The sequence below is a fragment of the Ambystoma mexicanum genome, chromosome 4q, assembly GCF_040938575.1.
Source record: "Ambystoma mexicanum isolate Mex_15411 chromosome 4q, UKY_AmexF1_1, whole genome shotgun sequence".
NCBI lineage: Eukaryota > Metazoa > Chordata > Amphibia > Caudata > Ambystomatidae > Ambystoma > Ambystoma mexicanum.
In genome coordinates, this window is record NC_090928.1 from 1105811314 (window position 1) to 1105826446 (window position 15133).

General features: G+C 45.8%; 1 protein-coding gene across 1 annotated transcript in view; it reads right to left on the bottom strand.

Annotated features, from left to right (window-relative positions):
- Positions 1–15133, bottom strand: part of LOC138468215 (xanthine dehydrogenase/oxidase-like) — a 551126-nt gene that overhangs the window by 84776 nt on the left and 451217 nt on the right. The window contains exon 29 of the mRNA XM_069608675.1: positions 5153–5281. Within this exon, the coding sequence (XP_069464776.1) occupies positions 5153–5281 (129 nt within the window). The remainder of the gene's footprint in view (positions 1–5152; positions 5282–15133) is intronic.

Sequence of the window (15133 nt, forward strand, 5' to 3'; positions counted from 1 at the left end):
AGTGCCTCCACAGTGACTTCTTCAGTCGCCAGGGACTCCTGGTGGTGTTGTGACAGCAGTCCCCACACCCTAACCATCAGGTAATTCCACAGCTTGCGGCAGTCCTTTCCATCATGGGGTACACTCACCACTGCAATCACCTTCTGTCTGATGGCATGCCGGATGGCTGTCCTGTGGTCCTACGCTGCCGACTGCCATATAGTTTATTGCAGTGGGCAATGACCTCATCTGTGAGGCCCACCAGCTCCCCTCACAAAATGTTGGTTTTCGCAGATGATTTTCTGCCACCTTGCCTCTGATCCTCCCCTGAGGCACCCTGGCTTGTTTCCATGTCAGGATGGCTGCAGGAAATGGAGATATTTGATGGATTGTGTTTTTTAAAATGGCTGACACAGTGCTTCCTGTTCTGGCCATGATGCAATTTGCGCTGGCGCTAATAGTGCAGTGGTCGCCAGTTGTAGTACTATTTGATCCGCTACTTTGGCAGCAACCCTTATTTCGGTGCTGTTTCCACCCTGCGGTAATACTGCTGCAATGGGGCCCACATGCATGCTAGGTTGTGATGCGGCGCTAATATGACCCAGAGATAACACTATTTCCGTTGAGCAGAAATTTCACCGGATTAACGCCCAATTTGTGATGAGGACCTACGGGGGGAATCCAATCCCATGCTCGAGCAAGCTATCCACCAGGCCAAAACCATTGAGCAATCAAAGGGATTATGCAAAGCAATCAAGATAAAAAAAGGAATGGAGGACCTACTCTCACCTGTGCACTGGCTAAATGATGCAGGAAGGGCACTGCAAAAGTCAAAAGGGCAGTTCCTGCCCACGCCTCAACCACGCATGCTACAGTGTATTGACTAAGATGTGGCGACCCCAACAATGTCATTACCACCAAGTATTGTCCCACCAATATCAAATTATGTAAAGTGTGTGGACGCATTGGGTATTATGCTAAGTACTGGTGGGTTCCCAGTAAACCCACCAACCACAACTCTCAGCCCCAGCAGATGGGCAATGTTGCAGTGGCCATCGTAGAGAATGAAGGAGGACCCTTGAATGATAAGGTTTACTAGAGGACCTGTTTACAGCATTCAGGGAAGGTGCATTGTTAGTAGACAATGGTAAATGTGCAGGAAGACAATTTTCAAGAACATACAGCTCCCTATTTGCAAAATCCTTATTGAAGTGATGGAACTGGGGTTAACGGCAGACTCAGTGTTGCTACATACCAGCATACCTTATGACTTTTTCCATCGGAAACTCAGCAGCATTGTGACCATCCTGCAGAAAATGCCCTTGCCTCATGAGCCTATACATGGCACCGATGTTGACTGGTTTATTTAAAACTCAATTTTCTACAGAGGGCATAGAGTAGGAGGCACCATCAATATAGCAACAAAAGGGCCGTCTGGTCCTCATGTGGCTGCACCAAGCAACGTTCAGGATGATCCTCTGACACAGTGAACTAGAGCAAGTGATGTTCATTGGGATGATGGAGCTAGCCATAGATATTGTCAACAGATATTGTCAACATGTCCTCAGAAGATTTCAAAAGGAAGACGAAAAACTAGAGAACTTTATGAAGTATTCTGCCTGGAATGTTCCTCATAGTTTATATGACAACCTCATGACTTATCAAAGGAGATGGTCAGTTAACAGATTATAGAAGAGACAGAGTCATCTGATTGGGTGCTCCCATCATCCTAGCAGCAAAGACCGACTACACGATGAGATTATGCATGGACGTAAGATGTCCTTTTAAATGCTAATATATTAGTTGACTGCCACCTACTCCCAAACATACAGAGCTCTTTCACCAGATTGGCATGGTATTTGCATAAGACTAGTATTTCTCCACGCCCGATCTTAGGAGCATCTAACATCACGTTGAACTGGTAGAGTCAGGTAAGCAACTCATGGCCTTCGTCACACCCAGAGTGCTGTGTCCTAAAGGAAATGGGGAGGGGACAGGATATGGAAGTGACCCCTTACATAAATAGAGATGGTGGAACTCCTCACCTGGTCTATCCTATCTAGGCTTCTTTAGCTCTGCCACCTTCCCATGTCTTAGTCACTTCAAAGGTACTCCAATGGTCAGCACCCTGGTGTGAGTGTGGCTTTGCTGTGTCAATGCTGCCTTTGATCCACCAGTTACCAGGAGGCCTACTGAGAGAGGTTCCCGTGCCTTTGGGGAAGTTGCTGCCCTTCCTGCACAGGGATCAAAGAGGCGGAATCCTAGTAATAGACCACACAACAATACAAAGCAGTGCTGTCATAGCTGGACTAATCTCACAGAGCTGACACTATTGTGATATCAAATTGCTTTGGCTGTATAAGTGCTGTGAGTAGTCACCATGCCACAACCAGGCTTTGCTTATATGCAAAGATTTAGATTCCACCAGACTGACTAAGATATACAATTGTTACATTTTGGAAACAGAGGTGGGGAAGATTAAAAAGCCAACTCTGCCTACAGGAACTATGTGCACTATAATGATGCCAAGGGGACCCTGGTAATCAGACCCCCTTTCAGAGACAGAATTCACTGCACCACATTTGAATAGAAACAAACAAAGTCAGGCAGCAACACCCACAAAGATGGGATTCCGTCAGAGGCATACCTTAGATGCAGGAATAAATCAGAGCACCATGATTAGTACGCACCTCTGTCCCTCTGACATGCCATCTAACACAACCCACTTACAATCCACTACAACCACACACACTGCAGCCCAACCATCTAGTCACTAGCCTAAAATACTCCTGGACAATCCCACACTGTTACAGGCCACTTGAGTGATTGTCCATGGTAGACACATATTTATTAACATAGCATAGATTAGAGCACAATGAGGTCATGCAGCAGGATTCCCTAGCTGAAGCTGCCAACTAAAATTATACGCATGCTAATTCTTTGGATTATAAAATGTCCATGCATCCTTACAGGGGTAGGTAAACTTGGCGCTAGAGGAATTCAGTGTTGTCTATGTAGATGGCATTGCAATTGTCCATGCCTCCTTAGGGTACTGCATTGTTCACAATTTGGACATCCTGTAGGTGCTACAGATAGCAAATGCAACTTCCAGGGTCAGAATGAGCCTGATAAGGTGTGGTTTTGTTGTTTATCTGGTCCATGAAGTTGGTGCAGTAAAACTATATCCTCTCTAAGCAAAGGTCTACTCTATTGTGGACTGGGAGCCTCCCAGAATATTGCCCCAAGTGAGAGTCTTCTGCTGCACACAGCCTATTTCACCTCTCTCTGACCACTGTCCCTAAGAAAAGCCCAATGGTCCCTGATACAAACATGGGAGACTTTCTTCCACAAACAAGGATATTAGAGTAAAGAACATAAAATTAAGTAGGCCCGATTCTCATGAACTCTACAGTCAAGAACACCACATATGTCTTCCCCTGCTAGCCTCTGGAAAATCTGAAACAATAATATTTAATTAACATTTTGCACCATTAGAAAGTAAATCAACATTACTTCTGATGCCATATTTGAATCAAACAGAAAGTAGGCAAAGCAACAGAAATGAGCCGGAAACTGTTTGGACAGTTATTTGGCAGGTACCACACAGGTCCTCATTGTTTGGGCAGATATGTGGCATGTGCCCAAGCTCTGCATTAGCCCCTCTGCTCTTGAAATATCCACCTCCCCCCACTAGCTGACCCGATCTGCTTAGTTATTATGGGCATCCTGACAACACTCTGATCCTGTTCCAGATGGAAAAGATGTACTGCCAAACAGTGAGTGTCCCTGATATCCTCATGCTAACAATCAGTCAACAGCTACGTGTGTATCAACTATATGAAATGCATCCCTTCCAAGACAGAGCTTCTTGTGTTTGCTGCAGGCTTCTAAGCGGAGTAAACATCTCAGATCTTGCATCATAGGATTATGTTCCCCACCAGCTAAATCTGTGACAGATCTTGGATTCATCGGAATCACAACAAAATGTCGACAAATAAATGCAGACTAATTCAACCCTGTGCCCCTTGCACCATACACAAATTCGAACTCCCATTACACTGAAAGGGTGTGGGGGTTGTGGGGATGTCCCCCACTCCTCTTGTTCAGTGTAATGTAATGGGCTGGAGGGTTGCGGGGGTGTCCACTGCTTCCATTACGTGGATAGTGGGGAACAATAAAGAAAGGGAAAAAAGGTAAAAAGAAAAAAGGACCCTGCAGCCCCAGTTCTGACCCACGTTAGTGGCAGGGAACTGACACGGCAGGGATAGAGGAGAGTCAGTGGCACACACAGAAGTGTGCTCCCGAAAGCTAAGCAGGTAGGGGGATGCAGGGAACAAGTGGTTTTTGTGATCACTGTGCCACGCCAAAATGAAAGTGCATTTTCTTAGTCGACATTTTTGATGACGCAGTGATCACGTAGATCCGATTAATCTAGACCAGGTTCTACCCCTGACCATTTGATTGACCTCTTTTATCAGCCCCTGCTTCGGTGACATAGCATAGCAGCTCCCCCTTCCTCTCCTGCACAAACAGCGTCACTGCTGTGAGTGCCCATAGACACGCAAGCTTCACTATGGCAACAGCATCGGCCTGGGCCTCGAAATGTTCACACAACAGTCAGACTGTTATGGTGGAGTGAGCGCAGAGAACATATAGCACCAGACCTGTCTGCCCTCCACTCGCTGCCAATTGCCAAGAGAATTATCATCCACAAAACGCCCAGTGGATTTTGGCCGAACTTCAAAACGTACAAATTCATTCAACGTACCATACGTCATTGCGTCATTTTAATTAACTGATACAAACATTCTAAATTGCACTAAAAGTACGAATGCCACGAGAGAAGGCATTCTTCTCTTTTTTTTGCTCCAGGTTCGAAACAGTTAAATTCAGAAAAGCCTCAAAACATGTGTTTTCCACAACCAAGAAAACTCCCTCGGTTGACCAATTTCCACTCCACGACCAACCACGTGTAGGCACTTTGAAGCCACTCGAGACATTTAGCGCAATACCACATCAAAATAAATGTAAAATAAAAAGAAATATAGATTGAAGAAAGCACTGGCAGACTAACAGAAATAAATTGCCATTTGTTTTGCTGTTTGTTTGTAATATGTGCATGTTTGACCCACGCTGCAGTTGGTAAAGCTTGGAAGAGATTTAGCATCCTTACATAGACCGCCATTCCGTTGAGGTCCGAGCTGGCAGAAGCGGCAGTCGGTGATGTGTTGGGGACAGTGTTGGTGCTGGTCTCACTGATGTGAACTTTGCTTGCAGGGATTCCCAATGCTCTGCTGGCAACCTAAAAAAGATTTAAAAATGTCAGTCTGTGGACTTGCTATAGCCTCACTTAAGCAATATTGGACATGTGTGAATGTTGAGTCGTTGGCACGCTCGTAGGGTTCATGGGTCCTGAGATTAAAGTCTAAGGCCTTCCTACAGAATGGGTATGGGCCGGTGTTTTGGTTTTGAGGAAATGGCTCTCATCTCCCAGAGATCTCTCAAATTAATATAATCACAATAGATGATTGGATCTCCTTGCAGGGTGTACCAACGGATCAGAGGCGAGACGAGCAGGCAGATGGAAGGAAAATGAGTTCAGTAACTGACATCAAAGAGCAGAAAAAAGGGAGACTGTTGTTCCCTGCATCACAATTCCTACCTCTCCACACGCAAACAATTTGGATCATATTTAAAGTTGGTAGGGAACAGGGTCTGTAAGCATCAGTTTCACTGTTTCACTTTAGCTTTGTTGATAACTGGCCTGTCAACCCAAATAGAGACCTGATAGGAACAGCATATTCCAGCTCATAGAAGTGTATTCATCTAGCTCTCTGGCTTTCAGGCAATATGTTATGTTCAAGAATGCAGACAATTGATTAAAAGAGTGTCTGGGCCATGAGCGTTACTCCCATTTGTAAGAGGATTCAATTCAGCACTACAGCCAAGTTAACGCCTAGTCTATGATACTGAATGAAAACCCTTATTGATATATCTTTAGGTCCAGTTCATGCGTTCTGGATGACTACCCTTGTATAACACCCCTCTCTTGGAATCCCCCTGACCCCACTGAGCCAAGAAGTAGTTCTGTTTTGCAAGTTTAAAAGGTTTATTTGATAAATTAAAATATAGATATCACACTTTATAATAAATTAATAATTGAATATCACACTTTATCTGATATGGGAAATATTAACAACGGAGAATCTGGCACTAGCACACTTCTTTATAATGACTAATGAGTGGACATGAAATGAATAAGGTAGCACACTGGTAAATGGTACAACAGAAAAAGGTGGTAAAGAATGCTTTATGTAGTTCAAATGGATGTAATGTTGAATAAAAATGCAATACAGAAAATACTCAATATGATTTCAACAGACAATGTAATCACTTTTCTCTGGCAAGCCCTTCCCCCCCTTTTTATGCAATGCAAGGAATGGAAGGAAGCACACAGTTCTCAGAAATGCAATCAACTGTAATTCAGTTCACCCCAGCAAGCTTAAACAACAGAAAACAGATAGGAGTTTTGAAATCACAGGCCCAAACTGCTTTGATATGTGCTGGCAATGAATGAGAAATATGCTAAATTTGCTTTTAATTCCCCTTTAGAGGTTCAGGATGAGTGGTATCTAGTTAATATTAGTCCAGGCTCACACTAGCAATGATGCCGGAATGATTATCAGGTCAAACGAATTTCTAGCAAATGGAAATCAGCATCAGCAGTTTTTTTACATGTGAAGAGATTGCAAATCGCGGCAAAATTCGCGGGTGCGTGTTCCGCGATTGCGGTAAAACTATAAGGGGTAGGGATGTGGTTCTAGGTTCCTAGGAAAGCCTGGGATCTCAGCTTCCAAATAAAAGTTATTGCAAGTCTCTAACCCAAACGGTTGCGGAGATATGAGCAATTTAGTAAAGGTCGTTTTTGGTTTTGTAAATTTTAAACGCACACTTTTTCAAAATGACAAGTGACAAATTTTTGCAGCTAGAATGACAGGTGACAGCTAGGAGGCAGTTCTACTTGGGTTAAATAAATTGAATTAGATGAATTCAACTAAGAGATGTGTTCTGAGTTTTGCTAAGTACTCACAAGAGATTTTGAACCGGAAAAGCGGCTTTGTCACGATCTGGTCAACAGTCTGGTCAGGTCTTTCCGGGTTCTGCTCACAGCGCCTGGTCTGGTCTCTGCTAGGCACAGCACTGCTTTCTCTCTGGGTTCTGCTCACAGCTGGGCACAGCACTGCTTTCTCTCTGGTCTGGATAGATTGAAGTCTCTAGTTTGGCTTTCTGGAGTTTGATGGAGGTAAGTATGGATTTTTCCGGCAGGGCTTCCAGCGGCAGATGGATTTGGAAGGTCCCTATCTAAGTTTCAGTGGTCCATTTATATGTTCTCCAAGTGGGTGTGTGTGTCGCATCACTAGCCTTGCCCCTCTCCACTTTCCATTGGTCCAGCTTTCATCCCTTACTTGATTGGGGGAATGAAATGAAGTGTCATCATGATGAGGTCTGTTTATGATACAGAGAACCCACCCCTGTCAACTTTATACACAATCTATATCTGACCTAAAAACATATTTGCACAGGTACACATTTGATTAAAATCACATATACATGGTGTGGCTGAATTTAGCCATGTCTCTGTCCAAATGTGTTCATCCTAAGAGCTTGCATTCAAAAACGGCCACTTCTAGCACTTATTCATGTGCTGCACAACATTGGATCTCCATTAAATTTTACACAACTGTTCCTCACATATCTACCCACATACCAATGCATTTTCGTTTGTCTAGCTGAAACAGGGAGTCTGTAATATTAATAAACAATGGGGTTTTGCCCCAGAACATCACTCAAATTCGAGTTTGGCCTTGAATGAAAGGTACATTTTCTTAATTAAAGCTCTCAAAGTTATACATTTCTGTCATTTGATTACAAAGAGTTATCAGTGTTTTTGTAAAATATATATTTTCTTTTCAATTCAATCCTCAGAGTGTTGAGGTCCGCCTCCAAGACTTGGGTGGGTCAGTCCTCTGGGCAGGCAGGGCTTTGTTGACATTAAACAGTTCAGAATTAACATATTCCTTTCAGAGGAAAGGGTCCTTTGTGTGGTCTCTGGGAAGCTCCCAGCCAGTCTGCCTTCTATCAATCAAGAGGTCATGTGAGATTCTAACTCCTGGTGTGAAGTTTCTGGAGGTGAGAGGGTTTCCCAGGCTTCAGGCCTCTGGGAACAGCATGTGGCTAATTTTTTAATTAAAATGCAGCCTTTGAAGTCAGCTGAGTCAAATCCCTTTGTACAGCAACTGCACTCAGTTCTCCAGTCAGAGTTTAGACCGCTAGTGCCGCCTAGAGGATTTTGTTGGCACTGCATGCAACTTTGGGATTTTCTTGGATTAATGCATTCTAAACACACACAAAAAGGGTTGAATCTTTAAAGTGGTCCAATGAGTCACGATTTCAGCAACTTTTTGACATCAGTAAAAGTGGATTTTGTCAACAAAGACCTTTCTTTACACTGGTGGGTGGCAAGTTAGGTAACCATTTTGGTGTGCGCACAACTGCGCAGCTGTCCTGGATTCTGGGATGAAATGATGGGCGGCGACAGCGCATCCCCATCTTTACCCACTCCAATTATTTATTTTTGTTCTGGGGCAAAATGATGGGCAGCGACAGCTTAATCCCCATATTTACCCCGTCTAATGATTCCACATGGGTCAAAACAATGGTTTCAGACTACTGTGCGGGTAGTCCAATGGTGGTTTTAGGCAGCGTCCTTCTGTGCCCATAACATCGGCAAAAATGGGTGGCAGCCTATTCTTCCTGCATTTCCCGGTGCATTTTCTGGGAAGCTCTGGTCATCATGATGTTTTCATGTCAGTACTGCACAGTTTTGAGGTAGGGCTAGGATGCATGGGTAAATACATCCCACAAGCCCCCCTCTTGCGATGGCCATCCTATTTCACGAATGGGACTCGCAAGATCTGGGATGTTTCCTCATCTTCTTCCAATAGATGGCATAGTTCAGCATCTTTTCCTCCATCCGGTACTGATCGATCGGTTCTCCTCGCCGGTCCTGATGGGAATATTGGGCGGTACCCCGAGCCCGTTGCGTCTCAGCTCCCGGTCTCCGGATCGTCCTCCTTGGCCCGTCTCAAGGTTTTCTTTCTCCTAGGACGACAAAGGAAGAGCGGCAATACCTACTCATAGACGTTTTTCCACCACTGTTGAGATGGTGGGACAGCATATGCATTTCATCATGACAAAACATTACATTCTTATTTTGATAAAGAAAACAGTATAACTAAGAGACAGTTTCATACAAATCACAATATTTTAGAGACTAAATGTGGTATGTTTTATGATTGGAACTGAATTAGTCTGATACAGTACCCGCTAGGATTCCAGAGGATTCCTCCAGTTGTTGCAGAGTGTGCCTGGGATGGCAACACTTCAACTGGTTTATGTGGACCCACTTGTCTTCCCCCTCTGCCGAACCACCTTTGGGGATGCGGATCTTGTAGGCCACCGGAGAGATCTTATCGACGATCTCAAAGGGTCCCTTCCATGTAGGCAAAAATTTGCGCTGCTTGGCCTGGTTCCTTTGGAAGTTGTATAGATAGACCCGGTCTCCCACCTGATATTCCTTCCTGGAAGTTTTCAGGTCATAATGGGTCTTCATGCTATCAGTCGATCTTTCTAGATTCCGCTGAGCATAAGCAAAAGCATGTTGGAGGTGTTTCCTTAAATTCTCTACATACTCATGAGTAGTGGAGGCATTTATCAGTGTCTGCTCTTGGGTCCTGTAGAGCAAATGCTGCGGAAGCACCATCTTGCGCCCAGTCATCAACTCAAATGGTGACATTTTGGTTGCAGATGAAGGGGTAGATCTGATGGCCATTAGGACCAGAGGTAATCGGATATCCCAACTTGGCCCAGAATCTGCCACAAACTTCTTTAATATGCTCACAATTGTCCGGTTATATCTCTCTACTGCCCCAGAAGAAGCTGGTCTGTAAGCAATATGCAGCTTTCTCTTGACCCCCAGTATCTCCCACATCTTTGTCATTACTTCACTGGTGAAGTGGCTACCTCTGTCTGACTCAATCCTTTGAGGTAGACCAAAACGGGAAAAGATGTGGTTAATCATCAAGGCAGCTGCAGTTTCTGCCTTGCAATTTGGGGCTGGGAGACATTCCACCCACTTGGTAAACAAGCATGTCACAGTCAACATGTACTTATTCCCCCTAGCCGAGCGAATCACAGGGCCTACAAAGTCGATTTGTAAATCTGACCATGGCAGTGTCATTCCCCTCTTTTGTAAAGGCGCCCGGTGCGTGAGTGATGTCGGCTGAAATTGTGCACACACAAGACAACCCTTCAAGTACTGGTCGAGGTCCTGCCCCATGTGTGGCCAGTATGCAACCTCTCTTAAGATTTCCAATGTTGTGTGAAACCCCCTATGACCGGCGGTGGCCGCATCATGGGCGTGACTTAACATCAGGCTTCGGAATGAGGTAGGAACCACCCACTGATCATGGCCAGCTTTGGATTTCCTTACCAACAAACCGTCTTGGATCCGGAACATTTTTGGACATTTCATCAACACTCTTAGGTCCTCTTTCCCAATGTAATCGGTATCCGTCAGGGGAAAGTTCTCAGGGTCCTCAAGGTGCTGGTAAAATTTACCAATTATTGGATCCCCCTTCTGAGCAGTAATCAAATCAGCATCAGGGGTCTCCTTACTCCATTGTGCAATTGAGAGGTCGTTGTGAGCATTTGTCTGGGACCTAGTGATAGCAGTGACCTGGATTTCCCCCAACAGGGACTCAATCTCAATTAGATCCCCTTGGATGGCCCCGGTTTTGGCCAGCTGATCAGCTAAGTCATTTCCAGTTTTGTCTGGTCCCTCTACTTTGGAATGACCCTTGATCTTTTTCCAATAGATGGTCATCTCATTCGAGGTGACCAGATCATCAATGTTTTGGATCAACTTCCCATGTTTCAAGGGTTTGTTGTTAGCACATAACATGCCTCTGGTTTTCCAATTAACCAGGTGCTCCACGAACCCGTTCCGTACATAATCCGAATCTGTGATTATGACCAGTTCGTGGAGTTGATGCTGGACAGCAGTGAGGATGGCCTGATGCACAGCCATCAATTCTGCCACCTGACTACTTCGGGGACCAATTTTGTATCCAGCGGAGGGTCCTGGGGACTCATTCACCCATGCATTCCCTACGCCAGCCACCAGTTCTTTCTCCCCGTTGTTGTTAACATGGTAAGAGCATCCATCCACATACACAGTGGGCATTCCCTCACACTTGTCTTCTTCAAAGACTTTGTGGGGGGAATTAAGGTATGCCTCCATGTTGTCCTTTATGTTTAGACTTTCGTCCTCGAGACAGTTTTCTCTGGCACAATCATGCAAGTCAGCCAGACCTTGCGCGAGGGGACTCTTCTTGTTTTGGCCATATCTGACTTCCACAGGAAAGCCTTGCATTGACAGAATCCAGGAAGTAATTCGGGAATTACTCACATTTCCGGCCCGGATTCTGTCACTTTGGAGATATTGCAGAGGCTGGTGTGGAGTCTCCACTATGATGTGTTCCCCCTGGATAAACGGGCGGTAATTCTTCAACGCCCACACCGTTGCCAGGAGTGCCTTCTCACAATCGTTGAATTTTTCCTCCACAGAGGATAAAGTTTTGCTCGCATAGGAGATTACTTTATTGACCTTGTCATGCTTTTGGTATAATACTGCCGTCAAGCACGTATTAGAGAACCCTGTCTCCAGGAAGAACTCCTTGTTTCTGACAGGGTAAGCTAGGCAGGGCGCTTGTGAGAGGCTTCTTTTGAGTTGTTTTACTGCCTCGGCTTGTTCTGGACCCCATTCCCACTTGACCCCCCCCTTCAGGAGATGAATCAGGGGTCTGGTGATCTCTGCGTAGCCCTCAATGAACTTTCTGCTGTAATTAGTCAGTCCAAGGAGGCTCCTTAGTTCCCGCAGAGTTGTGGGGTCTTTCAGTTTCTGAAGTGCTTCCACTTTCTTTTCCTGGGGACAGAGACCCTGAGGAGTAATCTCATGCCCCAAGAAATTAACACGGGTTCTACACCACTGTGCTTTCTGAAAGGAAAGTTTTGCTCCGGCGGCCCTCAACTGTGTCAGAACATAACGGATCTCTGCTATGTGTTCCTCCACAGATGAACTTTTGATGAGGACATCATCTACATAAGCCAGGTTACCCCTCGTACCCAGGTCGGGCATGGCCTTATGTAGGAAAATATTGAACTCATTACCGGAGTTAAGGTATCCGAAGGGAGTCCGGGTCCATGTGTACTGCTGGCCCCCAAAGGTAAAAGCCAGCTTGTATTGGTCCTCCCTACTGACAGGCACGGTCCAGTATCCATTGGTCAGGTCTATTGCAGTGAATACCTGTGACCCCTGAATCTGGGCCAGCCCTTGGTCAATGTAGGGAAGAGGCCATCGGGAAGTGTGGACCCGTTTGTTGAGCTCCCTGAGGTCAGCGCAGAGTCTCCACTGGCCGTTTGGCTTCAATATTCCCAGCACCGGATTATTGAAGGTGCTGTGGACTGGACGGATTATTCCCCGGGACTCAAGGTTCTTAATTATTTTAGTAAGGGACTCCATTGATGCGAGAGGCAAGCGATATTGCTTCACAAACACTGGAGTCATGCCAGGGTCCGTGGGGATTGTTGTGGTGTGGATGTCGGTGCGACCACAGTCATATGAGTCTACCGCAAAGAGATCTTGGAAATCCAAGAAAACTTGTTTCAACTTTTGCTTTTGTTCCAGAGTCACACAGGCATCAGCTAGGTTGACTCTCTCTTCCACCATCTGCCTGAAGCCTGGAAAGACTTCTGGTTTGGCTATCTCCGCGGCCTCCTCCAGCTGGGTGGAGAAGTCCCTGGTCAGAGTGCTGATTTGGACCGGAGGCTTCAGGTGGGAAAGGCAGCCCTCATGGACCTGGAAAATCACCTCATCCCTCCTGAAGTCACAGGTCACATCTTCCTTACCATAGGGGCAGGAAGTGTACACCAGGAAGTTCCCCCCATGCCGGGTAAAAATCCTGTCTGGTGTTGCGTTGTCCTCACTGTCACTGTCAAAACAGTCCTTGGGGATTGGTCCTAACAGTTCATTTACAAGATCAATGGAGAAATGTCGGTCATCAACCGCCATTCCAATAATGGTGCCTGCGGCTAGAGTAATACTCTTTAAGTCGCTGTTATCCACCTCTATTAGAATGGTGTCATGTTCTATGTTGACTAATGGAGTCGGGTTTACCCCCAACCCTTGCTGTTGGAGAGAAGCATTTAGATGTATGTAAGCATCAGGGTTTTTCAACTCTTGTCCCCTTTTAACTTTCACTTCCAGGGAGAATTGTCGGGTCCTTTCTGGGATGGTGACTTCCTCTTTAACCTGAATTTCAACCGCATAAGGTAGCAATTGAGCTGACCTAAATGCTTTTTCTGGATCATCAAAGCCCATGGGATTATCCGCTAATCGGGACCAAGCTTTGAAGTTTATTAGGTCCAAACTAATGGCAAAGCGATTGAGAATGTCACTGCCTAAGTAAAAGGCGGCAGTGACGTCTCGCACGACCCAACAATTATGGACTATGCTCTTGTTGCCAATGGAGATTTTGAGCATACACCTGCTTGGCAGGAGATGTTTTGAATTGGGTGCTTCCAGGTCCATTTCCCATTTGTCTATCAGTTTGAAGGTGGGAATGGCTGGATCTTTTGGGAGTTGGCGGAACGTGGCTTCGCTGATGAAGCTCTTACCGTTGTTCACACACACTCGAGCGAGAACAGAGTCCTTCCCATCATTTAACTGAACAGGAATGAACAACTGCTCTCCAATTTGCTGAACATCAGCCAGGCTTTGAGCTGATTTCACATCTTCCTGGACTATAGGAGTGGGAGTTTCTGATTGTGGATTGGTATAGAATTTCAGAGTGTTTCCTTCCAGCATGGAATACCACTTTAGACTGGAAGGAAGGTTGATTTTCAGAAATAGAGAGGACCCCCCATCACCAGTCTGTTGTCCTACTGCTATTACTGTCACGTCTGGAATTTGGTTGTTCTGGAAGTGAAATTCTACTTGGTCAGATTTTTGTTCAACCATGTGGCATGTGCCGTTTAAACTAACATGGTTGACACTCTGTTTTAATTTTATGGGTCGGCTAGTCTGAGTCCAGAGGACCTTGTTTACGCAATCTATTAGGGGTGACAACCTTCTCAGGAGGTCATTCCCTAGTAAACAAGGGGTGCCCTCTGGGGTCACAACTATGACCGGGTGTTTCAACTTATGTCGCCCGATCTTAATGTCCAAGTCTGCCGTCCCCTCGACGGGAATTTCCTTCCCGTCAAAGTTCTGCAGTTGTCCAGGAAGAGAGGTGAGAGGAATTTGGTAATTCTCTCCCCTTCCTGCATTCAGTTCGTCAAAGGCCCTTCTGGACAGAAGGGTAGCTTGAGATCCAGTGTCCACCAGTGCTGAGATTGTACCCTGCCCCTGTACTTGTACCGGGGCATAATATCTTCCCTCCTTCTCCTCAAGGGGGCACAGATAATGTACATTTTTGGACAACTGGTGGGCTAATTTTCTGGTTTTGGACATCGCTAGCGAAGAGATTTGGGCAGAATCTTGTGGAGAGCCTTGGGAATCTGGAAGAAAAATTTTGCAACTGGAGATCAGAGCCATTGTGGGTTCCCCTGGCTCCATTTCTGGGCCGCCCCCCCCTTTTTGGAGGCAATCCCCAGGATGGGTTTGAACCAGGGGATTTTCTTGCTGTTGGTTCTGGGATGAGATGGTGGGCGGCGGTAGCTCACTCTCCACATCTCCCCAGTCAGGATTTGCATCCCTAGGGACCCATTTTTCTTTGGGAGGAGTTCCCCCCTCTCTGAAGGAGAAAATCCTTTTCCCAGGATCCTCTGAGGATCCCTCTCCCTCAAATTGGAAGATCTGTACCTCCTCCTCAAACTGAGTCTGTTTGGGTCTTTTGTTTCTCCTACCCCCCCTCTGCTCCTTAGGAGGCAGACTTTCAGGGGCAAGAGATTTTGTTTCCGGTTCCTGGGTTTCCAGGGGCTGTTTACAAGTGAGGAAGGAAGCTTCCTCCAAGGCTTTACACCCCCCTTCCCT